Consider the following 27,642-nt stretch of genomic DNA (forward strand, 5'->3'; position numbering starts at 1 on the left):
GGACAGTTCCTGACATGGACAGAGGTGGCAGCAGATAGAACTGTGTCAGACTGGAAAGCATACACCACTTCCTGCAGGACATAAAGCAGCTGATAACTACTTGAAGCCTGGTGATTCTTTAAATAGAATTAAATTACAGATCTGTATAACTTTCTGAAACCAGTTGATTTAAAAGAAAATGATTTTCGATGGACCCTCCTTTAAATAGGATGGATCCGTTCCAACAGGAAAGTTGGGCCATATTTTCAAAATTTCTGAGCAGGTGGTGGTGATTGAGGGTGGGGATGTCAAATCATATCATACACTTATCTCTTATTTTAAGATCACTAGTACAACTACTTTAAGGGTCAGAAAATCCCCCCCCCCCAAGCATATTTAAGGGCAGGTGTATATATGATCAGGGGAGGGGGTCTGTGAGGACCACCACTGACACCACTGCCACACCTGTGTATGGGTTGTATTCGGTTCTGCTGCATGACTTGGAGGCAACCCACCATAACATGGGAAGAACATAAACCTCATGTAGATGTTGCAAAGATTGGAGGTGAACTATCACTTGCATCAAGTTGGAGTCATCGCTGTTTCTATCAATAGTCACGTATAGATCTAGGCAACCTCTACTTTTTAAAGCCGGTGAGGATGTAGCTATTGATGCAGATGCTGAGGGTTCACGCCTGAGTAGACTGAGCTTGACAGAAATCAGGAAAAGACAATATAACCACAATGGTGTCTCAGTAGTACAGACTTAGGGGGAGACTTATTAAATATGGTGTAAAGTGACCCTGGCTCAGTTGCCCCTGGCAACCAATCAGATTCCACCTTTCATTTCTCGCAGGTTCTTTAGAAAATGAAAGGTGGAATCTGATTGGTTGCTAGGGGCAACTGGGCCAAGTTTCAATTTACACCATGTTTGATAAATCTTAAGGGCCTATTCCACGGAGCGATTATTAGCCGAATCAGCCCGATTCAACGATTATCGTTCCGTGTAATAAATACAACAATGAGCCGATGACAACGATCATCAGCTGATCATTAATATAGGTTTGAACCTATAATTGTCGGGCGCCGACTGCACATCGCTACGATTTACATTAACTACCCAGGCTGCAGGGCTCCTCTTGCGGTCTTCTTCTCCCCGGGTCCTGCGCTCTACAGCTTCAGAGCGGCCTGTCTGAGCTGACAGGCCGCTCAGCCAATCACTGGCTGGGACTGCCGCAGCCTGTGGGAGAAGAAGACCGCAAGAGGAGCCCTGCAGCCTGGATAGGTAATGTATAAAGTTAAGCAAGAGGTGCAAGGACATTGGTAACGATGTCCCTGCAGCCCTTGTTAAACGATAATTGGGCCGTGTAATAGGCCCAGTAAACGAGCGCCTATCTAGCTCGTTTACAGTTATTATCGGGCCCCCATCGGCCAGTGTAATAACACCCTTAGTCTTTGGGCCTGACATCTTGTAGATGTCTTCTCTTTCTCTTTGTCCCCATCTCCCTGTCTATTCTTTTTTCCTCGTGTATTCCCTTCTAGGTAAACCCTCCCTACATCTACATCAATGTGGAGTAGTATTTACTCAGGGGAAGTGATTGCTGCATCATTTATACTTTCCATCTTATCCTATTTACTCTCCCTCCATCTTCCTTGGACGTTACTTCTTGATTCATTCACTTCAGCTATTCTCCACTTCTTCTTCATATTTCTGCCATTCACCTTCCTTACCAGTAGTCATCTCTTGTGAATTTTCTTTCCCTTAACTTCTCCTTCCCCCACTCCTCATCTTTCTCCTTCCATGTCCTTGCCTTCTCCGTACTCTTACCCTTCTCTCATAGTTTTCACCCCTCTGTATTATGTAGCTATAGAGGGTACAGGGGTAATACCTCCACTATATAAGAAGCCACCAGTGTTATGGTAGGTCGAGGGTTGTGCCTTCTGGCCCTGCAGCTTGCTCTTATACCTCATTTTCTAACAATTGATCACTCTATCCTTTCTCGGTTTCCTTCATGCATCATGTTTACTGCCCGGCTTATCGTAGTGTTCACCCATCTGTTCTCCTCCTATCACTTTCCATATTTCCTTCCAACACTTCTCCAATCTTCCTCCCTTACCCCCAACAAATTCCTCTTCTTTTCCTCTCTTTACTCCTCCATCTTTACCCCCTTTCCTTCATCTCTAGTTCTCCCTCCTCTCTCCAGCTCCCTCCCCCTCTTCTCACTCCCCTTCCCTCGTCAATCACTTCCACACTTCCACACTATCTTATCTTGGTTTCCTCCTTCCTCCTTGTGTCTTACTCCTTATTTTTCATTTGTCTTCAGTTTTCTCTAAGAACTTCATGTGCACTGCCGCATCTTCAGTAGATTACTTCTCACATTATATCTGGAGAAACATCCATTTCTATCTCCACCACGTTCTCCTCATGCTCCACCTCATCCCCCATCTTTCCTGGCCTCACATTCCTCTGTGTTTCCTAGTGGCCCCATTTCTGCTTTTTTTCCTCCTCTTTTGACTTTTCTTTCCTTTCATTCCTGCTCCATCGTAACTTTCCTTTCCTTCATTACTTTCTTCATGTTTTTGGCCCCCCAAATCCTTTCTCCCTTTCATTTAATGCACTGAAAGTAAACATTCTATATACTACAATGTTGTCTTCTTTCATTTCTTTATTGCTGAACTTTCTTCTCTTCTTTCCTTCCGTCTTTTCTCCTATGTATCCTTCCTTCCTTAAATGTGCAGAAAATAAACATCCCCCATAGTGCAATAAACAATGTCGTATTCCCACTTGCCCCCTTTCTTTCTTAAATCTTCTCCTCCTTCCTTCCTTCCTTTCCTCCTCCTCTCTATTCCCTGCACTGAAAGTAAACATTCCCCATAGTACAATATAATAGACCACATTGTATTCTCTCTCGCCCTCCTTTCCTTCCTCTTTTGCTCCCCCCTTAACTTTCTCTCTATCCTCGCCTCCATTACTTCCTTCTATTTTCTCTCCCCCATTCCTTCTTTCCTTCCATCCGCCTTTCCTTCCTTCTTTCTTTCCTTCCATTTCTTCCCTCTTTTATCCACTGCCCTGAGAGTCAACATTCCCCATAATACACTCTACAAGGTCGTCTTCCCCCTTCCTCCCCCTCCATATTTTCTTCCCTCTTTTTATCCTCTTACTTTCTTCCCTTCCTCTCCTGCTCCCTCCCTAACTTTCTTTTCGCCTTCGCCTCCTTTACTTCCTTCCGCCTTTCTCTCCATCCTTCCTTTTATTCATTGCGCTAAAAGTAAACATTCCCCGTAGTACAATGTACAATGTCGTGTTCTCTCCCGCCCCCCCTCCGCTCCCCTCCCTCCTTCGCTCGCAGTACATTCGCTTGCATCACTTTTACTTTCCAACCTTATCATATTTACTCTCTGCCATCTGTCCTTCTTGCCTCATACTTCAGTATTCCTCCAGTCTCCTCTAAGAACTTCATGTACCAACTCCCCCTGCATCGCCTCTCTTCCTTCCCACCGCCAGCACTACCCAGTAGGCACTTTCACTTTTCTCCCCGGGTTTTGTCCCCCTTTCGCTCCATTCTCCCCACTCTTCCCCCCTCCTTCTCCCTTCCCTTCCCCTTGTTTCTCTCTTCTCTCACATCCCCCTCCCCTTCTCCCCACTCCCCCCCTTTCCCTTTTTCTCCTCCCTCTCTCACTACTTCTTCCTCCCCTCCCTCCTCTTTCCCTGCCCCCTCCCTCTCTTGTCTTTTGCTAGAGCAAGCAACAAGGATTTGGAAGTAATGCGGTGCTGCTGCGTGGAGATTAGGACGAGACCTGAATATTTATGAGCTGGCTTGGGGGAAACTGCCTTGCACACTCACTGTGTGTTTACTTGCTTCTTTGTTCCTCCCCATTTCCATCAAACTTGAAACACTTTCTTCTTCTTCTTCCTCCTCCTCCCGTGACACTACTACTTCTTTTTTTTTTTCTTCCTGGATATACTTTGTTTGTGCGAGGAACCATAGATTCCATATTTTCCTTACCTCCTTATAAACTACTTGCACGGATGAAGCAAGATCCACAGGTAAATGCGGTTGCTTTTTTTTTTTTTGTTGCAATTTTTTGTCTATTTTTTCTGTTCTTTCCTCTGGTTGTGCTTCTTGGATTGCTTGTGTTGTGATGGAGTACAGCTGTGCACTGCAAGGATGACAAACTTTATCAGCTTGGCATCTTTCATGGTGGGATCATGACTATGGAGTAGAATCACCTTAGCTCCATGGATATTTACAGGAAAGAGGTAGGAGATAACTCACTGGGATCCATCTATCCCCATCATTCACATCTTTCGACTCTCACCCAGTTGGGGGTGGGGGGGTTGAGTTGACTCCCATCTTCCTCCAAGTTCTTGTATTTGGACCAGCATAACAGTTAGATGGTTGTTGTCTACAGTTTAGTCTCCGATAGAGAAGAAGTTCTCTCTGCAAGAGTCCATCCAAAATGAATTATGACACATCCCTCAATGACACATCAGTACCATGATGTATCGGTCATATAGACTCATTCTCTACTTTGTCAACACCCTATAAAAGTCTGCCATTCCTCTCAACCCCCTCCGTCAAGGTTGTTGAGTTCACCGCGTGCACCATTTTCTTCTTCGACCACACTCACTCTCACAGGACTACTAGTTACATTGCTTTTTTTTTTTTCTCTAGGCATCCATTTTGAGTTGGTCGACATGTTTTTAGGAAGGTGTAAAAAAACGTGTACTCTCTTTGGTTGACTTTGATTAGAGGAGGTGGTGGAGGAGGGGGGGGGGGGCGGGTGTTTATTTCGAGAGTAGCTCAGCAGCAGTAGCAGATGGGTGTTGGAAGTGCCCTTTGTTGCAGATTGCTGCGGCAGCCCATCCATTGAGCACTTTTTTTTTCCTCCTCCTCTCTTTACCGAGACACTTTCACTCTCTTCACTCTTAAAGTTAACTCTGCGCTCGCCGGTAGTGGAAATTTTTTTATTTGCGGCGTAACTTTACTGCGCAACCAGATATAGTAAACAGGTGCTGTGACTAAGAGAGTGCCTAACATTAAGTAGCGTGTCAACGTGTCAAAGCTAAGTTGCTTCTTACAGTATCTCGGTGTACATTTCCATCCAATTGTTTGTGCCCACCTGTCACGTCACGGCAATCTCAGTCCGTATACTAACATATTATTTGTAGAACAGAAGACATACTTGCTTGCCAGAAGTGTAGTTCTCCCCCCCCCCCCCATCTCTTTTCTAGCCCTCCTCCCTGGTTGTGCTGTGCCGGAAATGGGAGGGGGAGGCAATGTGTGTTGTGTGGTCGTACGCCTTTCAGCACCATGGACAGATGCCATTGAAAAAAGCTTTCTTCTTCCTCTCTCGGTGTAGTGAAATGCGCAATCGGAACTTCTCCCCCAAGTGCATCGTACGCTGGCAGGGCGTTATTTCTCCTTCCGTAACACCCTAGGGCGCATTTGTGCAGCTTTCATGTTTCTTTCCGACCTCCCCCCCCCCCCCTTTCTCTTTAGAATGAATCGATCGAGCTTCCTTAGGAATGCAGCAGTTTTCAGCACCAAACTTAAGACAGCTCCTTTCCCTTTCGACACATCCCAACCCTCCATCTCCTCCGTCACCCCCGATCCCTGATTTCAGCTTCTTCTCCTACTTCTGCTCGAGTTTGGAAACCTTGCCGTGTTAATGTGGGTTTGTCAGCACTCTCAGTTTGGTAGTGGAAGCTTCCATTTTGTGCCTGGAAAGGGGTGTTGCTTTTTCTTTTTCTTTTTTTTTTTTCCTGTCCAACATGGAGAAAAGTCTGCAGAGTTTGAGCTAGGGGGGATGGGGCCCCATTCATGCTGAACATTACCATTTTGATTGCTTTGATGCCATTTTTGGAGGGGGAGGGGATAACATCCCCCCCCCCCCTTCTCTTCTCCTCTTCCACCTTCTACTCACACAGAACACAAAGATGTTTAATCACTCTACGCAATCGGAAATCAGATACTTTTCTTTCTTAGCGAAACAAATCTTTTCACCTAAGGCAAGCTGTTGACTTCGCTTCTTTTCAATGGTGCAGATTTTTTTTTTTTCCCCCCGACAATGAAGCCTGTTTATATTCCGCTTTACAAAGCACATCTGCAGTCATTCCTCCTGCATAGGGAACAAGTGCATGCATACTTCACACTCCTCTTATCCCCTCCCCCAGCCTCTATATTTATATATAAGTATATAGAAGGCGTCGGAGTACTTGTTTTGATCGAGACGGGACTGTGGTAAAGTTTATAGTCGTGGTATGGCGGTATTATTATTAGGCCTTGATTGGTTTTATAAGCACATGTGTGTCACATCCCATCCATCACAATCTTTTTTTTTTTTTTTTTTTATTCTTTGCTTTTCGCCTTTTTACGTTCCTTGGTTTTTCCGCTAGCCGCCGCCATTATCTTTTCTTACTTTATGGAACTGCTTCATAAACTGTACTTTGAGCGAGTGATTTATCATGACACATTATCATTCAGTTCATTGCTTCATTTTTTTTTTTTTTCATTGCTCTATAAATCTCATTGGCCGAGGTCTAATAATCTGATGCGCGTTGTCATTCCCCCGTCCCTGTACTGACTTAATTCTTGTCACACAACATGCAGCCTGTTAAATATGGAGCTTGGAGGAGAAGGGGCTGCAGCACTGTGGGGGGATTGAGACCTCAGCTGCTTGTTTGCATTACATATTGCCTCGGTGATATTACCTTGCCCTTTGTTTTATGTCGGCTTCTCGTTGTTTGGCCAAGTTTATGCAGTGGCGACCACTGCGGTCGTTTTTTTTTGCAACAATAAAGTTTATAAAACATCTTTATCAGTCGATACGGTGATTCCTTTCGTCCTAGCATGACTTTGCCCTTCGACCCCAGGTTCTTGATTGGATCTTTATTGCCTTTTATGTTGTTTTTTTTTTGTATACAGTGCTGACAACATATTGGCTGCACCATCTATAAGGTTTCATTTTGGTTTCCATGTTTATTACAAGATGAGCTTCAAGGTGATTTCCAGCCATAGATCTGTGATATATTACCCCAATGTGGATATTTGACCAAAGAAAAAAACTAGCCCCATTACCATATTGGTATCCAAATAGCAGTGCCATACAGTGCCCAAATAGTGCCATACAGAGTACACATAGCTATACAGTATTTAATTACTAGTATCATGTACAGTGCCACATAGTGCCCAAGTAGTGCCATACAGAGTACACATAGCTATACAGTATTTAATTACTAGTATCATGTACAGTGCCACATAGTGCCCAAGTAGTGCCATACAGAGTACACATAGCTATACAGTATTTAATTACTAGTATTATGTAGTGCCTGTAAGCGGTGCCATATAGTGCCCAAGTAGTGCCATAGTGTACAGCTTTATATACTATACAGTGTTTATTTACTAGTATTATGTAGTGCCCCTAAACAGTTACACACAGTGCCTAAATAGTGCCATATAGTGTACAGCTTTATATACTATACAGTGTTTTATTACTGGTATCATATAGTGCCCGTAACAGTTACACACAGTGCCCAAATAGCGCCATATAATCAGTGTCGGACTGGCCTAATGGAGGATCGGAGAATCCTCCGATGGACCCCCAGCTTTAGAACCTGACATGTTGTTTCTCACTGGTTCTTCATTTGTGGGCCCCCAGGATCATTTCCTGTGGTGGGCCCCAGATACCTGCAGCATTTATAAAGGATGTCATTTGGATATTATTATTATTATTTTAGCGTACTCTGATCTTTGACAGCACCCATATAGTTTGGGTATTTGTACACTATATGGCACTATTCTGTCAGGGTATGTCACTGAAGGTAATGTATAATACTAACTAAGAGTATTAAGTATTATATATCTGTATATATGGCCCCATAACAGTGACGGTGCCAATACGGAGCACAAATACTCATTATATGCAGTGCCCAAAGAGGGCCATACAGTGCTCAAATACCCATTATATACAGTGCCCAACTATTTATTATATACACTGCCCAAAGTGTGCCATACAGGACCCAACTATCTATTATATACAGTGCCCAAAGTGTGCCATAGGGTGCCCAAATACCCATTATATACAGTTGCCAAAAAATACCATACAGTGCTTAAATACTTATTATACACACAGTTGCCAAAGAGTGCCATACAGTGCCAAAATACCCATTATATACAGTGCCTAAAGAGTGGCATACAGTGCCCAAATACTTATTATATATAGTGCCCAAATACCCAGGATATACAGCACCCATACAGTGCCCAAGTATCCATTATATTCAGTGCCATACAGTGCCCAAATACCCATTATATAGAGCACCCATACAGTGCCCAAGTATCCATTATATACAGTGCCAAGAGTGCCATACAGTGCCCAAATATCCATTATATACAGCACCCATACAGTGCCCAAATACCCATTATATACAGTGCCCAAAGAGTGCCATACAGTGCCCAAATATCTATTATATACAGCACCCATACAGTGCCCAAATACTCATCATATACTTGCCTAAAGAGTGCCACATAGTGCCCAAATACCCATTATATACATTGCCCAAAGAGGGCTATACAGTGCCCAAATACCCATTTTATACAGTGCCCAAAGAGGGCCATACAGTGCCCAAATACCCATTATATACATTGCCCAAAGAGTGCCACATAGTGCCCAAATACCCATTATATACATTGCCCAAAGAGGGCTATACAGTGCCCAAATACCCATTTTATACAGTGCCCAAAGAGGGCCATACAGTGCCCAAATACCCATTATATACATTGCCCAAAGAGTGCCACATAGTGCCCAAATACCCATTATATACAGTGCCCAAAGAGTGCCATACAGTGCCCAAATACCCATTATATACATTGCCCAAAGAGTGTAACATAGTGCCCAAATACCCATTATATACAGTGCCCAAAGAGTGCCATACAGTGCCCAAATACCCATTATATATAGTGCCCAAAGAGTGCCTTATAGTGCCCAAATACCCATTATATACAGTGCCATACAGTGCCCAAATACCCATTATATACCATGCCCAAAGAGTGCCATACAGTTCCCAAATACCCATTATATACAGTGCCCAAAGAGGGTCATACAGTTCCCAAATACCCATTATATACAGTGCCCAAAGTGTGCCAAACAGTTCCCAAATACCCATTATATACAGTGCCCAAAGTGTGCCAAACAGTTCCCAAATACCCATTATATACAGTGCCCAAAGAGGGTCATACAGTTCCCAAATACCCATTATATACAGTGCCCAAAGTGTGCCAAACAGTTCCCAAATACCCATTATATACAGTGCCCAAATACCTAAAATTACACATTGCTCAAATACCCATACTATACAGTGGCTGATTAGCGGTATCCTACCCTAGTGCCATACAGTGCCCACATACTGTTATCTGGTTACCTTTATCAAGCCTTGTGCAGATGATCACTGGAGCAGTTGCCCATAGCAACCAATAAGATTCCTGCTTTCATTTTTTTAAAAAAAGGTCTCTAAATAATGAAAGCTGGATTCTGATTGGTTGCTAGGGGCAACTGCTTCACTGGTTTCATACATATCCCCTAGTGCCTATCACCAGTAAGTAACCATTATACTATACAGTATCTACAACCAGTGTGTGTTACCATCAATGTATCCTATGTATTACTATGATTCAAACAAAATGGCCGCCGCCCGACATCTGGTAATACAGCCTGATAAGTACTTATATCCATGGCTGCACTTCTGATGGGATGTCCCCTGCAGGCTGGAGATTGTATTTCTCTGGGCCTGGTGCAAACTTTAATCCTGGCACTAAAGTACCCCCCCCCCCCCCACACACACACACCTTTTTGAGGGGGAGGGGGTAATGTATGTGCAGGACCAAGGCCAGAGAAATTCAGATGGCTCAGAGAGTTGTTTGACTGATTCTTGTCATCAGCATATGTATGCTGTGCAGAATAATAGTGCTGCAATAGGGGGATCCGAAGGTGGGAAGTAGTGCATATCTATCTATCTATCTATCTATCTATCTATCTATCTCCTATCTATCTATCTATCTATCTATCTCTTATCTATCTATCTATCTATCTCCTATCTATCTATCTATCTATCTCCTATCTATCTATGTATTATCTATCTATCTATCTATCTATCTATCTACCTACCTACCTAGAGTTAGGGGACACAGCAAGAGAACAGATCGGTCCCCTGTCTCCAGATGCCTCATAATGGGACACTGCTCATATCCCCTCTAGAGCAGGGGTACTCAACAACTTTTAGTGAAGGTCCACTTATCGGGGTCTATTGTCAGGTGAAGGTCCGAGCTGAACACCAGTAGTAAATGTGTAGTACATAGTCCCCCTGTGCGCTCCACCAGTAGCATATAGTCCCCCTGTGCGCTCCCCCAGTAGCATATAGTCCCCCTGTGCGCTCCCCCAGTAGTATATAGCCCCATGTGTGCTCCCCAAGTAGTATATAGCCCCCTGTGCGCTCCTCCAGTAGTTTAGAGCAGCCCTGTGTGCTCCTCCAGTAGTATGTAGCCCCCTGTGCGCTCCCCCAGTAGTTTAGAGCAGCCCTGTGTGCTCCTCCAGTAGTATGTAGCCCCCTGTGCGCTCCCCCAGTAGTTTACAGCAGCCCTGTGTGCTCCCCCAGTAGCATATAGTCCCCCTGTGCGCTCCCCCAGTAGTATATAGCCCCATGTGTGCTCCCCAAGTAGTATATAGCCCCCTGTGCGCTCCCCCAGTATATTATAGCAGCCCTGTGTGCTCCCCCAGTAGTAATAGACCCCTGTGCGCTCCCCCAGTAGTATATAGCCCCCCTGTACACTCCCTAGTAATATATAGCCCCCCTGTTTGCTCCCCCAGTAGTATATAGACCCCCACTTTGTGCTCCCCAGTAGTATATAGACCCCTTGTGTGCTCCCCCTCCCATATAGACCTCCTGTGCAGTCCCCCAATAGTATATAGAGCCCTACCTTGTGCTCCCCAGTAGTATATAGCCCCCCTTTGTGTGCTCACTCAGCAGTACAAAGACCTCGTTACAAGCGCTCATAGTTACTTTGCAGAGGGGAGCAGCGCAGCTCAGTATACAGGTACACCGAGCTGCAGCAGGGGTCCGGACAGCTGGCCTCCGTGGTCCAGCTGAGGACCCCTGCTCTAGAGTTTTCTGCTAAGCCCCCCCCCCCCCAAGTAAAAAAAAACCCCAAAAACCTAGGGTTTAATCTGTCGGAATCATCTCTGTCTACAAATACTTTTTTAGGCTTTGCTGGAGTTACCCTTTAAGTCTTTGACGAAATGTGCTTATCATTAGATAGGTTGATCTTCTTTGTACACATATGATCTTATAGGTTGCATAGATGTCATATATCTATCATATGATTCTTCCATCCTGTAGTGTTATTATAGCCTTGGTGCTGTATTACATGACTTGTGTTGTGTTTATAAAGAATGATGGGTGTTCTGTGCTTGGCCTGATGGGCGAGAGGACCTAAACAGGTTCTCCTTTTCTCTTCTGTCCCTCCAGAATTAGCATACAGGATAGGTGGGACTGCAGGAACAAGCCCGGGGGCTATCCCTTTACTCCATTTTACAACTATAAACAGCCAGAGGGAATGGAAATACCATCTGTCCTCGGATCAGGAGATACAGCCACTGGCCTTATATTGTGGATAGATATATGTATACCTGAAGTACACAGATGGGATAGATGTCTTCCCAGAGTAGCTGTATCCAGACTGAGCCACTTATAGTATAGTTTTCTAATGTGCAGAAGGGTCTTTGGGTCGTCACCAGGCCCATCATATAGTTACATCCCTGTAGGCCCAATGTATGTGAAACCGGATCTCCCGGACAGCTTCCCGTTCCCTTTCCCCATTGACCAGTCAATAATACATTAACCTGCTGCTGACGGGCCCTACCAGGTTGCCGGCTTCTTTGATGTCATTGATGATGTTGGGCTCCTATGGTGGTGAGAACGGGAGCCGAGGTGCCGTACAATACCCGATACTTGTGCATAATTGTAATGTGAAGGACCCTTAAGTGTTTGAGGACCACATACGAGGCCTTTATAATCCAGCAGGTTGCAGATCAGCGTTGTGCATCTGGTCTCGGATCTGTTTAACTTATCAATGGCCAAAGCAGCATGAAAACAGAGGTAATGCATAGAACTATGCTGGGTGACAACAGATAACAATAGCATTCAAGGTTAAAAAAAAAGGTTGTAAAATTACAGTTGCACCTTTTTGTGAACCAGGGAGCTCAGGATGAACAGAGAGTCAGAGACACATCATGTTTTTTTATGCACAATCACATACTTGGCTCTGCTGCACTGACACACCTAGCACTGCCGCATCTGCATCTTCATTCATAACTTTTGCACAGCAGTTAAGTCCTATTATTCCAGTGAAAGTAACCCCCCCCCCCCCCAATCATTGGTGCCAGCCTTCCCCCCCCCCCCCCCCCATCATTGATGTCAGCCATACCCCCCATCATTGATGCCAGCCTTATCTCCCCCATCATTGATGCCAGCCTTACCTTTTTTTCCCAGGCCAGAAACCTGACATTCCGACCCCAGACCAGACCCCTGACATTCCGACCAGACCAGACCCCTGACATTCCGACCCCTGACATTGAGACCCCAGGCCCCTGGCATTCAGACCCCATACCAGACCCCTGAAATTCTGACCCCAGACCCCTGACATTCAGACCCCTGAAATTCTAACCCCAGACCCCTGACATTCAGACCCCTGACATTCAGACCCCAGACCCCTGACATTCAGACCCCTGACATTCAGACCCCAGACCCCTGACATTTAGACCCCAGACCCCTGACATTCAGACCCCTGACATTCAGACCCCTGACATTCAGACCCCAGACCAGACCCCTGACATTCAGACCCCAGACCAGACCCCTGACATTTCGACCCCAGACCAGACCCCTGACATTCAGACCCCAGGCCAGGACCCTGACATTCAGACCCAAGACCAGAACCCTGACATTCAGACCCCAGACCAGAACCCTGACATTCAGACCCCAGACCAGAACCCAGATATTTAGACCTCAGACCCCTGACATTCAGACCCCAGATCAGACACTGTAAATCAGACTCCAGATTCCAAAACTCAGTCCCCAGATCACACTTGTACCTGTGGACCATGAACTCCTGTCCCCACACTCCTGGCTCTTCCTATGCAGGCCTAGTCCTTCCACCACACAGGACACATCAGGACATGACCAGACGGCAGGTGCGACCTGCACAGTACAGGATCCAGGCCTGCAGAGAGTTCAGGAGTCAGGACTATAACCTGTGTCTGCTGTATTTGGGTATATACTTGCAGTGACTGGGACAGTCCCAACAAATCCAGGACTATTAGCAATGACGTCATTAGCTTTTTTCCCTGCACTGTAAGAAGATTCCTGTGTTGTCAGTCAACTATGTTACTTCTCTGAGGAGATTCCCTTAAAGGCCATGAAGCTGATTCACTCGTGTGTCCTAAATCACTTCCTATTTGATGAGTCCTCAGCAGATCTGCACAGCGTGGGGTGACATGATATGATGTGGAGCGAAACCTGATGTGGAGCAGATATCAATGTGCCAGGGATGGAAAGTGTAACGTCATAGCGCCTAGAGAACCAAGACTGACTAAAGTGCTGCGGAGGCCTCTGCCCAATATATATATATATATATATATATATATATATATATATATATATATATGGGCTTAACACTCATAAAGTAAAATACTGTGACTAAATAATGCCGTCATATAATGCTGACATAAAACATACACATACGGGGGAGATTTATCAAACATGCTGTAAAGTGAAACTGGCTCAGTTGCCCCTAGCAACCAATCAGATTCCACCTTTCATTTTCCAAAGAGTCTGTGAGGAATGAAAGGTGGAATCTGATTGGTTGCTAGGGGCAACTGAGCCAGTTTCACTTTACACCATGTTTGATAAACCTTCCCCATAATGCTTAAATACTACTGCTATACACTGATCATATAACAATGCCATACAGCAATCACATAACAGTATAATACAGTACTCAAATGTTACTGCTATACACTGCGTACTGACAGAGGTCCAGCAGTGTCCGATGTCTGCGAGATGGTAGGCGCTGACAGGCTGGATGGTAGTAAGCTGCTAATGATGATGGGAGTAGTTGTACAAACAAGTTTTATTAAGACAGAGATTACGCGTTTCAAGGTACAACCTCATCCTCAGATCCTGGATGGTAACGTTATACAGTGCCCACATAATACAACTGTACACTGAACACATCACAGCAGTATGCAGGTTTTATATATTGCATATATAATACTGCCAAACAGTAAACAGTGTGCAAATACTACTGCCATATAGTACCCAAATTAGAATACGTATGGTGAGAGTTCCGGCCGGCACTAACTACAAGGTACACCCAATGTGGGAAACCCGGGACTGGAGTATATAGCACACAAACTGTATCCAAACCGTGGAGCGGCGGTGCAGAGACAAAAAAGGCAGGATAAATGAACAAGGATCAAGAAACAGAGTCTCGCACTCACCGGACTGAAGATGCAAGTGGTTTATTTCCGATACATCAGAGTAGGCTAGGCGGGGAGAGGGGAGATGGTGAAGCAGGTGTGTTCAGCAGGAGCAACAAAATGTTTCACGCCTACAGAGGCGCTTCGTCGGGCTAGGAACGCCCTGTGAGTGCTGGGGAGGTGCTTAAATAGCAATGCAGGTAACAATAAAGTTGTTGAAAGACAATCGATAAAGTTGTTACAAAGGACAAGAATAAAAAAACCATCAATAAAGTTGTTACAAAAGACAAGAATAAAAAAACCTACAACAAAAGCAAATAGACATTGCGGTCAGTTATAACAAAGTATTTAGATCGTTCCTCTCGTTCAGGCCACTTGGCCCGGTAGCATCTAAGCGTAGAATCCATCGGGTTTCTCGCTTAAGGAGAAGTTTTAGTCTATCCTCTCCATTGCTGGGGGGATCTATACGTTCTAGACCTATGAACCGTAATGACTTAGTGTCACTGTTATGAGCAGTACGTATATGATCGATCAACCTGGGGACACCCTTACCCGTGCGGACAGAATACTGATGTTCTTTAAAACGTGTCCACATCGGACGTTTAGTTTTACCGACATAGTATCTGCCGCACGGGCAAAGGATGGCATAGACGACGTGGGTCGTTCTGCAGGTTATAAAGTCACGGACAAAACACTCTCTGCCTCCAAGGTTGACATAGGCTTTGTTCAACAGTTGGGGGCAGTAATGACAAGTGCCACATCGCTTGTTGCCTTCCGGCAGGTTGCGATCTAGCCAGTTCCTATTCGGAGTGGCGCGATTCTCAGTCAGGGAGTCGGCTATGGTGATGTTCTTTCTGAAAGTGATAAGTGGCTTCCGGTCAACTACCTCTCTAAGGTCACTATCATGCTGTAACAAAAACCAATGTCTTTTAATAATGTTGGTCACCATATCGTTTTGGTTGCTGTTCTGTAGCGCAAAAGTGAATCTTTTATTGCTAGGGTCGAAGACCTTCTTGGATTGTCTGTGGGATTTATCAGACAAGAGGGAGGTTCTGGGGAGAGTATTAGCCCTAGCGTGTGCCTCTTCTAGGAGGTGAGCTGGATAGCCTCTATTGAGCAAGCGGGCCTTGAGGTTGGTAGCTTGCAGCTGAAAACCCTCTTCAGTACTGTTGATGCGTTTCAAACGTAGCATCTGACTGAAGGGTATTGACCTTTTAGTCTGCAAAGGATGGGAGCTGTTAAAATGTAACAAAGAATTTACGGCAGTTTTTTTACGGAAAACAGTGGTAGTAAGACCCTGGGGCGAGGCTTCAACTAAAACGTCAAGGAACTCAAGTGTATGGCCTCCAAAACAAAATGTAAAAAACATATTACGTGAGTTGTGATCATTCAGAAAAGAAACAAAACCCTGAAATTCCTCTTTGGTGCCATTCCAAACAACAAAAATATCGTCCACATAACGGTGGAAAGAAACGATACCCGTGATGTAAGGATTGCATGGAGCAAAAACTAAATCCATTTCCAGTTGTGCCAGAAAGAGATTGGCATACGTGCAGGAGACCGGCGTGCCCATAGCGGTGCCGGTCTCCTGACGGTACCAATCTCCTCTGTAGGTAAAACAGTTGTTCCTCAACACAAATAACAAAGCGTCCCGTACAAAATTACGAAAGTTTAAAGGCTTGTCAAGGCGACCGAGGATGCAATCGACAGCCTCCACACCCGCATCATGAGGGATGCGGGTGTAGAGGCTCTCTACATCCACGGAGGCCAAGGCGAACTCGGGTTGCCAGTGGACATCGGCCAGAACCTGCAGGAAACTATTAGTATCTTTGAGATATGTGACAAAACATTGCAAAATAGGGCTAAGTGCCCAATCTAAGTACTGTGAGAGACCCTCGGTCACTGAGCCGACCGCCGAGACGATGGGACGACCCGGCGGGCGGCTCAGCGACTTATGGATCTTGGGGAGCAGATACCATTTGGGGGAACGGGGGGACTCGGGGATGAGCCGCTCGGCTGTTTTACGGTCTATGGCACCAGTCTGCACATGGGTGTGCAGCAAGGAGCGCAGCTGCTCCTTGATCGAGACTGTGGGGTCTCTACTCAGTCTACTATAAGTAGTAGTGTCCTGCAATTGTCGTGTTGCCTCTAGATGGTAATCTTCCTGGGTCATTATGACGGCAGCGCCGCCTTTGTCCGCACGGCGGACCAGCAAATCGGGCCTGGATTTAAGCCACTTCAAGGCTCGATGTTCACGGTCTGTCAAGTTGGAGGAAGGTGCCGGGTAGGAGAGTGCCTTGACATCTCTCAGGACAGCCTTGTGGAACAAATCCAATGGGCTCCCTGGGGTAACTTGGGGCGAAAAAGTGGAGGGGTTTCCCCCAGTAAAAGGGGTATCTGTGGATACCGAGACCGGGGTCATATCAACTTCAGTGGTATTGTTCGCCATGGAAATGAGGTCTGCAAGGCATCCTTGTTCACGGGTATCGAAGGTGGTTGGAGGAAAAAACCCCAGTGGACCGATGTGGTACTGTATATCAGAGACGCTGCTGGTGGGGTTTGTTTTTTTCTGCGTGGCGAAGAATTTATGGAGGTTAATCTTGCGTATTGCTTTATGTAAATCGCCTTCGAAGGTTGTGATGGAAAATTTTTCATTTATGCCATAATTGAGTCCTTTGTTGAACAAAGATTCGCATCCGTCCGGGAGGGTGACGTTTGTCAAATTGACCACCATTGGAGGGTCTACTGTCGCCGCCATGAGACCTGTTTTCTCTTCAGTGGGCCCCGATTGGGGCCGTCTCCTCTTCTTCCCACCCCTGCGGGTCGGCCGCCTAAAGGGGCTGACGTTTGGGGATAATTCGGCCCACTGTCAGACTGACTGGACTCGGAATCAGTTGTCCAGAAATCAGGTGTTCTCCTGGTCGGTTTAGGCTTCTTTCTGCCTTTTGTGTTCCAGTCAAAAATTCTCCCCTGGTCATAATCGGCTTTATCTCTCACGAACTTTTCCCTTTTCCGATCTTTAATGTCTGTTTGAAGAGTAACTAAACGCTTCTCTAGCTTGTTCAGAAAAACCGTAGACTCGTTATCGGGGAGTCTTGTCCGGTATTCCGTTTTGCTTTTTAGTAACTCTGTGGTGATCCGTTCATATTCAATTTGGCTTTTTTTCAGCACGATTTTAGTGAGGTTTAGAGCGTGCAGACCTCATTTCCATGGCGAACAATACCACTGAAGTTGATATGACCCCGGTCTCGGTATCCACAGATACCCCTTTTACTGGGGGAAACCCCTCCACTTTTTCGCCCCAAGTTACCCCAGGGAGCCCATTGGATTTGTTCCACAAGGCTGTCCTGAGAGATGTCAAGGCACTCTCCTACCCGGCACCTTCCTCCAACTTGACAGACCGTGAACATCGAGCCTTGAAGTGGCTTAAATCCAGGCCCGATTTGCTGGTCCGCCGTGCGGACAAAGGCGGCGCTGCCGTCATAATGACCCAGGAAGATTACCATCTAGAGGCAACACGACAATTGCAGGACACTACTACTTATAGTAGACTGAGTAGAGACCCCACAGTCTCGATCAAGGAGCAGCTGCGCTCCTTGCTGCACACCCATGTGCAGACTGGTGCCATAGACCGTAAAACAGCCGAGCGGCTCATCCCCGAGTCCCCCCGTTCCCCCAAATGGTATCTGCTCCCCAAGATCCATAAGTCGCTGAGCCGCCCGCCGGGTCGTCCCATCGTCTCGGCGGTCGGCTCAGTGACCGAGGGTCTCTCACAGTACTTAGATTGGGCACTTAGCCCTATTTTGCAATGTTTTGTCACATATCTCAAAGATACTAATAGTTTCCTGCAGGTTCTGGCCGATGTCCACTGGCAACCCGAGTTCGCCTTGGCCTCCGTGGATGTAGAGAGCCTCTACACCCGCATCCCTCATGATGCGGGTGTGGAGGCTGTCGATTGCATCCTCGGTCGCCTTGACAAGCCTTTAAACTTTCGTAATTTTGTACGGGACGCTTTGTTATTTGTGTTGAGGAACAACTGTTTTACCTACAGAGGAGATTGGTACCGTCAGGAGACCGGCACCGCTATGGGCACGCCGGTCTCCTGCACGTATGCCAATCTCTTTCTGGCACAACTGGAAATGGATTTAGTTTTTGCTCCATGCAATCCTTACATCACGGGTATCGTTTCTTTCCACCGTTATGTGGACGATATTTTTGTTGTTTGGAATGGCACCAAAGAGGAATTTCAGGGTTTTGTTTCTTTTCTGAATGATCACAACTCACGTAATATGTTTTTTACATTTTGTTTTGGAGGCCATACACTTGAGTTCCTTGACGTTTTAGTTGAAGCCTCGCCCCAGGGTCTTACTACCACTGTTTTCCGTAAAAAAACTGCCGTAAATTCTTTGTTACATTTTAACAGCTCCCATCCTTTGCAGACTAAAAGGTCAATACCCTTCAGTCAGATGCTACGTTTGAAACGCATCAACAGTACTGAAGAGGGTTTTCAGCTGCAAGCTACCAACCTCAAGGCCCGTTTGCTCAATAGAGGCTATCCAGCTCACCTCCTAGAAGAGGCACACGCTAGGGCTAATACTCTCCCCAGAACCTCCCTCTTGTCTGATAAATCCCACAGACAATCCAAGAAGGTCTTCGACCCTAGCAATAAAAGATTCACTTTTGCGCTACAGAACAGCAACCAAAACGATATGGTGACCAACATTATTAAAAGACATTGGTTTTTGTTACAGCATGATAGTGACCTTAGAGAGGTAGTTGACCGGAAGCCACTTATCACTTTCAGAAAGAACATCACCATAGCCGACTCCCTGACTGAGAATCGCGCCACTCCGAATAGGAACTGGCTAGATCGCAACCTGCCGGAAGGCAACAAGCGATGTGGCACTTGTCATTACTGCCCCCAACTGTTGAACAAAGCCTATGTCAACCTTGGAGGCAGAGAGTGTTTTGTCCGTGACTTTATAACCTGCAGAACGACCCACGTCGTCTATGCCATCCTTTGCCCGTGCGGCAGATACTATGTCGGTAAAACTAAACGTCCGATGTGGACACGTTTTAAAGAACATCAGTATTCTGTCCGCACGGGTAAGGGTGTCCCCAGGTTGATCGATCATATACGTACTGCTCATAACAGTGACACTAAGTCATTACGGTTCATAGGTCTAGAACGTATAGATCCCCCCAGCAATGGAGAGGATAGACTAAAACTTCTCCTTAAGCGAGAAACCCGATGGATTCTACGCTTAGATGCTACCGGGCCAAGTGGCCTGAACGAGAGGAACGATCTAAATACTTTGTTATAACTGACCGCAATGTCTATTTGCTTTTGTTGTAGGTTTTTTTATTCTTGTCTTTTGTAACAACTTTATTGATGGTTTTTTTATTCTTGTCCTTTGTAACAACTTTATCGATTGTCTTTCAACAACTTTATTGTTACCTGCATTGCTATTTAAGCACCTCCCCAGCACTCACAGGGCGTTCCTAGCCCGACGAAGCGCCTCTGTAGGCGTGAAACATTTTGTTGCTCCTGCTGAACACACCTGCTTCACCATCTCCCCTCTCCCCGCCTAGCCTACTCTGATGTATCGGAAATAAACCACTTGCATCTTCAGTCCGGTGAGTGCGAGACTCTGTTTCTTGATCCTTGTTCACCCAAATTAGAATGCCATACTGGAGAACATTTCATTAAATTAACCCGGCTTGAGGGGTCAGTGCTGAACGTTTGCTCCTATGTCAGTAAGGATAAGTGTGCCCCATATGGCGGCACTATTTTTACCATCTTGTGCACCGATTGAATGCCGGATGAAAGGACTGTATATAGCAAACTATCTATTAATCCGGGATCCCACAATATTCTAAAATATCAGGAGACTCCATGTTACTCAGTGTTTTTTAAAATATACCGCCATATCCATCTAAGTATATAGAGGAAGGTAAGGAGTCACTGCATAACAAAGCATATAAAACGTCTATGAAAGCTAAGTTTTCCAAAAATGTGTCATGCTCCGCCTCCTCAGGCCTGGAGGACCCCTTTAAGGCCACAACTTTATGTTGTTGTAGAACAGCCATATATATACAGCCATATTGGCTCATCCATAGCTAGTTATATCTGCTATTCAGGAGTCTAAAACAGATGGGTGACAACTTTGAAATCTATATTGAAGTGCATATTGTTGTCACCCTGAATAACTATGAGGTTAGTTTTGGAGTTCTCCTTTAAGGCAGTAACTTGACTCTTTAGAGTAGGCAATAACCTAAAGGAGTACACCAGCAATTTTTTTTGTTTGTTTCAAATCAACTGGTGTCAAAAAGTTATATAGATTTGTAATGTATTCCTATTAAAGAAATTTCCAGTGTTCCAGTACTTATCAGCTGCTGTATGTCCTGTAGGAAGTGGTGTATTCTTTCCAGTCTGACACAGTGCTCTCTGCTGCCACCTCTGTCCATGTCAGGAACTGTCCAGAGCAGCAGTAAATCCCCATAGAAAACCTCTCCTGCTTTGGACAGTTCCTGACATGGACAGAGGTGGCAGCAGAGAGAACTGTGTGAGACTGGAAATAATACACCACTTCCTGCAGGACACACAGCAGCTGATAAGTACTGAAAGACTGGAGATTTATTTTTTTATTTTTTTTTTTAAATAGAAGTCAATTACAAAACTTTCTTACACCAGTTGATATGAAAGAAAAAAAAATCCCCTTTAACTTTAACTTTCCTGCTCTCTAGAACCATTTTGGAGAAGTAGGTGTCTTATCTCGTAGGTAGGTTTGCCATTCAGGATGCTTGGAAAGCTGAGTGCTATACTGAAGACCATACTCACTGTCACCCAGTTTTCAGAATTTTAGAAACAAATGGAGTTCCCCTTTAAGGCAATGTGGAGTCCTGCTGTCTAGAACCATATTAAAGAATTAGGCGTCTTATCTCATAGGTAGGTTTGCCATTCAGGAGTCTTGGAAAGCTGAGTGCTATACTGGTTGTTACCCAGCTTTCTGAATTGCAGAAACAAATGGAGTTCCCCTTTAAGGCAGTACTTTATCTCTAATACTCTAATAGGTTTCACAGTGTGGCGGTTACATAGTGTTGGGCTGGCAGGCGCTCCGGAGGGAAGGAGCCGGTTAATAGTGCATGAAGCCGCACCTGGCTGCCGGGGACTCGGGCCGCCTTCAGCAAGGGCTTCACTCAGAGATGACTATTTATGAGCAACGTCCATACAACGTGTTATACTAAGGATCTTCACTCGCCAGATCAATCATCGCACCACGCCAAATTTGTCACATGTCGTTGTGCCCATGGCGAGAAGTTTTACAGGGAATAGTAAAGTCAAATGACTGGGAATGAGCCTGGGCAGGGATGGAATGGGTAAACCTGGGGTCTTACTATAGGGGGCTGCAGAGGTAGTAGTTGTATCTGGGCTTCTGTCCCAGAGGGGGTAGGGCCCCTGTTCTCTCCATAAGGATAGGTTATGTGCCTTGTATATTTTATATACCACCATATAGGTCCCAAATAATATGCAGAAGCCATATAGAGAGTACAGAATACTGCCATATAGTACCCACATAGTACCGTAGGTCTATTCCTTTCGGATTATTAGGAGCTGAGCAAGTGGTATATAGTGGGGAAGTTGTAAATAGTCTACAGGTGGGGGTCCCAAATATGATGTGGGATGTATAGTGCATATGTTGCATACATAATACCGTCATGTAGTGCTCAAACAATAAATGGAAGCCATACAGAAAACACATAATATTGCCATAGTATACTGTATTTGCTACTGCTCTGGACAGTTCCTGACATGGACAGTGATGGCAGCAGAGAGCACTGTGTCAGACTGGAGAGAAACACCACTTCCTGCAGGACATACAGCAGTTGATAAGTACTGGAAGACTCAAGATTTTTTTTATAGAAGTAAATTACAAATCTGTGGCACTTTCTGGTAATATGCAGTAGCCAGAATGCACATGATACTGCCATAGTATACTGTATATACTGCACATATAATACCACCATGTGGTGCTTAAACAGTACATATTTACCATACAGAGAATGCTTTATACTGCCATAGTATAATGTATACATTGCACACATAATACCACCATATAGTGCTCAAATATTATATAGTAGCCAAATAGAAGCACATAACAGATAACACAATTGCAGTGTGTACTGAAGATATAATACCACCATATAGTGCTTAAATAATATGTAGTAGCCATTCAGAAGCACATAATACCACTGCGGTATATTTTATGTCCTGAAGACATAATACCTCCATATAGTGCCTAAATATTATGCCGTACCTACAGAGAGCACATAATACTGTCATAATATACTATACACCACCATATAGTGCTCAAATAATATGCACTACAGTGGGTACATAATACCATCACAGTATACAGTATATACTGCACACATAATACCACTATATAGTGCCCAAATAATATACAGAGAGTACATAATACCGCCATCATATACTGTATATACTGTACACCACCATATACTGCTCAAATAATATGCACTACAGTGGGTACATAAAACCCCATAGTATCCACTTTATACTGCCCACATAATACCACTATATAGTGCTCAAATAATATGTAATGCAATGAGTATATAATACCCCCACAGTATATAACATATACTGCATACATAATACCACCACCATATAGTGCTCAAATAATATGCAATGCAATGAGTACATAATGCCCCCACAGTATACAGTATATACTGCACACATAATACCACTATATAGTGCCCAAATAATACACAGAGAGTACATAATACCGCCATCATATACTGTATATACTGTACACCACCATATACTGCTCACATAATACCACTATATAGTGCCCAAATAATATACAGAGCGTACATATTACCACCATCATATACTGTATATACTGTACACCACCATATAGTGCTCAAATAATATGCACTACAGTGGGTACATAAAACCACATAGTATTCACTTTATACTGCACACATAATACCACTATATAGTGCTCAAATAATATGTAATGCAATGAGTATATAATACCCCCACAGTGTATAGCATATGCTGCATACATAATACCACCATATAGTGCTCAAATAATATGCAATGCAATGAGTACATAATGCCTCCACAGTATACAGTATATACTGCACACATAATACCACCATATAGTGCTCAAATAATATGCAATGCAATGAGTACATAATGCCTCCACAGTATACAGTATATACTGCACACATAATACCACTATATAGTGCCCAAATAATACACAGAGAGTACATAATACCGCCATCATATACTGTATATACTGTACACCACCGTATACTGCACACATAATACCACTATATAGTGCCCAAATAATATACAGAGCGTACATAATACCGCCATCATATGCGACTAAATATAACTGGGTGGTTGGATCATTGAAGTCAATCCCCAGAATTCTGACCACTTGTGGGTGACACGTGACACTCCCCCCCAGTCTGTAGGGACCCCACAATGGCGGTATAATCCAGCATAGCTACACCCCTGCTGCCGGTAGTGGCTGATAACAGAGAGCGGGGTGTAATAGCGCCGCAGCCTGGCTCTCTGGCTCTCAGGTTAGCATCAGGCCGGTGTTTGTAATGCGACGCCATAAAGATGCTTAGTCTGTTACGACCTACTTCATTATTTCTGATTATGTCTGTGTTTCGGAGTGGCGGTAATATTGCTGATGCCACTTACAGCTAAATACGACCTCTTTAGACCATTGAAATATAATATGCAGAGATTTTGCACACTCATCACCTTGGGCCGCGCTGTAATGTATAGTCACTTACAGGCCAAATTTCCCTAAATGAATGCAGCTTGCGGCGCACATACAGGCAGCGTTATCCTAATAAGCCGCAAGAAAGAAAACAACCCCAGGCCGGCCTGTTGCATCTAAATGGGCCGCTCATTTCCTTCTGGTAAGAGATTTTATACACTTTAAAGGGAGAGATTTATCAAACAAGGTGTAAAGTGAAACAGGCTCATTTGCCCCTAGCAACCAATCAGATTCCATCTTTCATTTTCCAACAAGTCTGTGAGGAATGAAAGGTGGAATCTGATTGGTTGCTAGGGGCAACTGAGCCAGTTTCACTTTACACCATGGCGGAGATTTATCAAACATGGTGTAAAGTGAAACTGGCTCAGTCGCCCCTAGCAACCAATCAGATTCCACCTTTCATTCCTCACAGACTCTTTGGAAAATGAAAGGTGGAATCTGGTTGCTAGTGGCAACTGAGCCAGTTTCACTGTACACCATGTTTGATAAATCTCCCCCTTTGTATACAGGGAATTACATTCTCTATATGAGGCCAAGGAAAGAGGGGCCCCTTGTTCTCCAGCAGTATATAGCAATCATAATACTGATATAATGGTAAGCAGCTACCTGGCATTGAGCAGAACTGCTTCTGGCTCTATCCATTTTCCATCTCAATCCTTTCTCTTCCTTTCTCCATAGAGATTTATGGGCAGCATGTAACGCGGTACTTCAGTAAGTTGCTAGTCTTGTAAACACAAGCTGGACTTGAACAGTTTTAATTTTTCAACATTATTAAAAGTTTAGGAAGTAGACTGATAAGAGGAAAAGGAAGCATTTTTCTCTGGTAAGATATATTACAAGGTTTCTTAGGGCTTAATGATATGATGGGTAAGCGAGCACCAATCTGCTAGAGCTTATTAGATTGCTCAATAAGTGAATACAATACAATGCTTTAATAAAAATTTTCTCAGGACTTCTCCTTTAACTGCAGCCCCTGGTACGGTATTCTGGGTAGTATAGCAAATAATAAAGATGTATACTGCAGCCCCTGGTACAGTATTCTGGGGTGTACAGCAAATAATAAAGATGTATACTCACCTCTCCATGCTCCCCTGGTGTCCTCCAGGCTTGTTTCTGAGTTTCCTACTGACTGAAGCTGCTCCGACACTTCCAAACCCATCTCAGCCGCTCAGCCAATCACTGGCCATGGCACTGACCCATTGTGGACAGTGATTGGCTGAGCAGGCTGCCCGATTCTGCCTGTAATAAGGCCCTTACATTCGCTCGTACTATTGATTTGACGTGACAGTGACCATATAACCAGGGGTGAATGTTAGCCCCCATCCGGGTTCTCTGATTGTGCCTTCTTTACTAGCTATACTTCTGTACTAGAGATATTAGAGACAGAAAGTGTCAGAGATTTGTAATTTACTTCTATCAGAAAATCTTTAGTCTCCCAGTACTTATCAGCTGCTGTATGTCCTGCAGGAAGTGGTATATTCTTTCCAGCCTGGAGAGCGGGAGTGGTTTTCTATGGGGATATGCTGCTGCTCTGGAAAGATCCTGATATGGACAGAGTTGGCAGCAGAGAGCACTGTGTCAGACTGGAAAGAATACACCACTTCCTGCAGGACATATAGCAGCTAATAAGTAATGGAAAACTTGAGATTTTTTTTTATAGAAGTAAATCACGGTAAAAAATGTTTAAAAAATTGTGAACGACCCCTTTAAGGCTCACAAACAATACATGTTATACCTCAGTTGAAAACAAGCTACTTAGGGGCCCATTGTACCCCTGGCCATAGACTAATATACAGCATCACCGTACGGCTGTCAGGCCATGCTAGGAGTGGTAGTTCTGCAATAGTAGTTCACCAAAACTGTTTCCTTTCAAATTAACAGGTGTCAAAAAGTTACATAGATTTAAAATTTAGTTCTATCAAAAAAATCTTGTCTTCCACTACTTATCAGCTGGTGTATGTCCTGCGGGGATTGGTGTAATCTTTGCAGCCTGGAGATGGGGATTTGCTGTGGCTCAAGGACAGAGGTGACAGCAGAGAGCACTGTGTCAGACTGGAAAGAATACACAGAACATACAGCAGCTGATAAGTACCGGAAGACTGGAGATTTTTTAATAGAAGTAAATTACAAATTTGATTTGTAAGAGTGAACAAAAATTTTTACATAGAATAAAAAACAAAGTCCCCAGCCTTGATTTTTCCCTCACAAGGCCGTCTCTATTCTTATGCGCTTCCTGCCGTACATAAACACGCGGTCACGTGACCAATTCAGTAGAGGAGCGCGCTGTATTTTATCAATGGCAGGTCACAGGATGTATAGCGTAGGTAGCGCTGATGGAGTCCTCCATGGACCATCTCAGGGATGAGCGGGATGGATTCCCGCAGGAAGCCCATCCATATTAAGCAGGCCATCTCAAATGAATCAGAAAGTAAGTGAACCCTCCCGCTAGGGCGTCCTCTCCACAAAGGAAGATCTCAGCATTCAGTCTTTAGTTCCTCAATGTCAGGCGGCTTTGTGGAAAATGTCCTTTAATGAACTTCTCGAAGAGCTTGTAGCTTAGCAACCCATATTATTACATTGCAGATCAGGAGGAACCATTTACACATACTCATTTATTCACCCAATTTTTTTTTTCACCCCTCCCCTCCTCTCCATCCTCCCCTCTACGGCGGCGTAATACGATGAAAAGTCCGTCGAATGCTGATAGCTCCCGATAAAATTGTTTCGTAGTGAGAGAGTATTCATGCGGGATTTATTATTAGGCTATGTTCACACGCCGGAAGAGACCGGCCGTTCCGTGACCTGGCCGTGTCACGGAACGGCCGTTCTCTGCAAAGATCATCCCGGCCGGATTATCTTTCCGGGCGCAGTGCTCTGATGCGGGCGCACGATGCGCACAATAGCGCACAATGAAGCAAGCGGCCGGAGCCGCCCGCTTCATTGTGTGAACTGACAGGGTTTCCTACGGCCGCAATTCACTGAATTGCGGCCGCAGAAAACTGACATGTCAGTTATTTGCGGCGCCGCACGGGATCCCGGCCGGAGCGTATACTATGTGTGTACGCTCCGGACGGGATCCCATAGAAGGAGAGGCAGTGTTCCACAACGAACAAAGTATGGCCGTTGTTGCCGATTGCAACAACGGCCGTACTTTTACGCTGTGTGGACATAGCCTTAGGGTGTTTTTTTTTATATTTTTGAAGTAGAATTTATATCATTTTGTTTTTAAAGGGGCAAAAAAAAATTTCTTCAAAAACTACTGGAGCAAGAAAGTGCCGGAGATTTGTAATTTACTTTTGTTAAATCTCCAGTT

At 44.7% G+C, this 27,642-nt stretch overlaps 1 protein-coding gene across 4 annotated transcripts in view; it reads left to right on the forward strand.

Annotated features, from left to right (window-relative positions):
- The window catches only part of PHF21B (PHD finger protein 21B), a 98,776-nt gene that overhangs the window by 13,535 nt on the left and 57,599 nt on the right, over positions 1–27,642 (forward strand). For 2 of the 4 annotated variants that reach the window (XM_069968041.1, XM_069968050.1), the window contains exon 1: positions 3,659–4,027. The exons of 1 other annotated variant lie outside the window; for it this stretch is intronic. In XM_069968041.1, coding sequence (XP_069824142.1) covers positions 3,788–4,027 — 240 coding nt within the window. In that variant the 5' untranslated portion in view covers positions 3,659–3,787. Of the gene's footprint in view, positions 1–3,658; positions 4,028–9,500; positions 9,575–27,642 lie in introns of those variants that run through there. One more of the 4 variants, XM_069968058.1, reaches the window with a different exon arrangement.

This window comes from Dendropsophus ebraccatus, chromosome 1, assembly GCF_027789765.1.
Source record: "Dendropsophus ebraccatus isolate aDenEbr1 chromosome 1, aDenEbr1.pat, whole genome shotgun sequence".
NCBI lineage: Eukaryota > Metazoa > Chordata > Amphibia > Anura > Hylidae > Dendropsophus > Dendropsophus ebraccatus.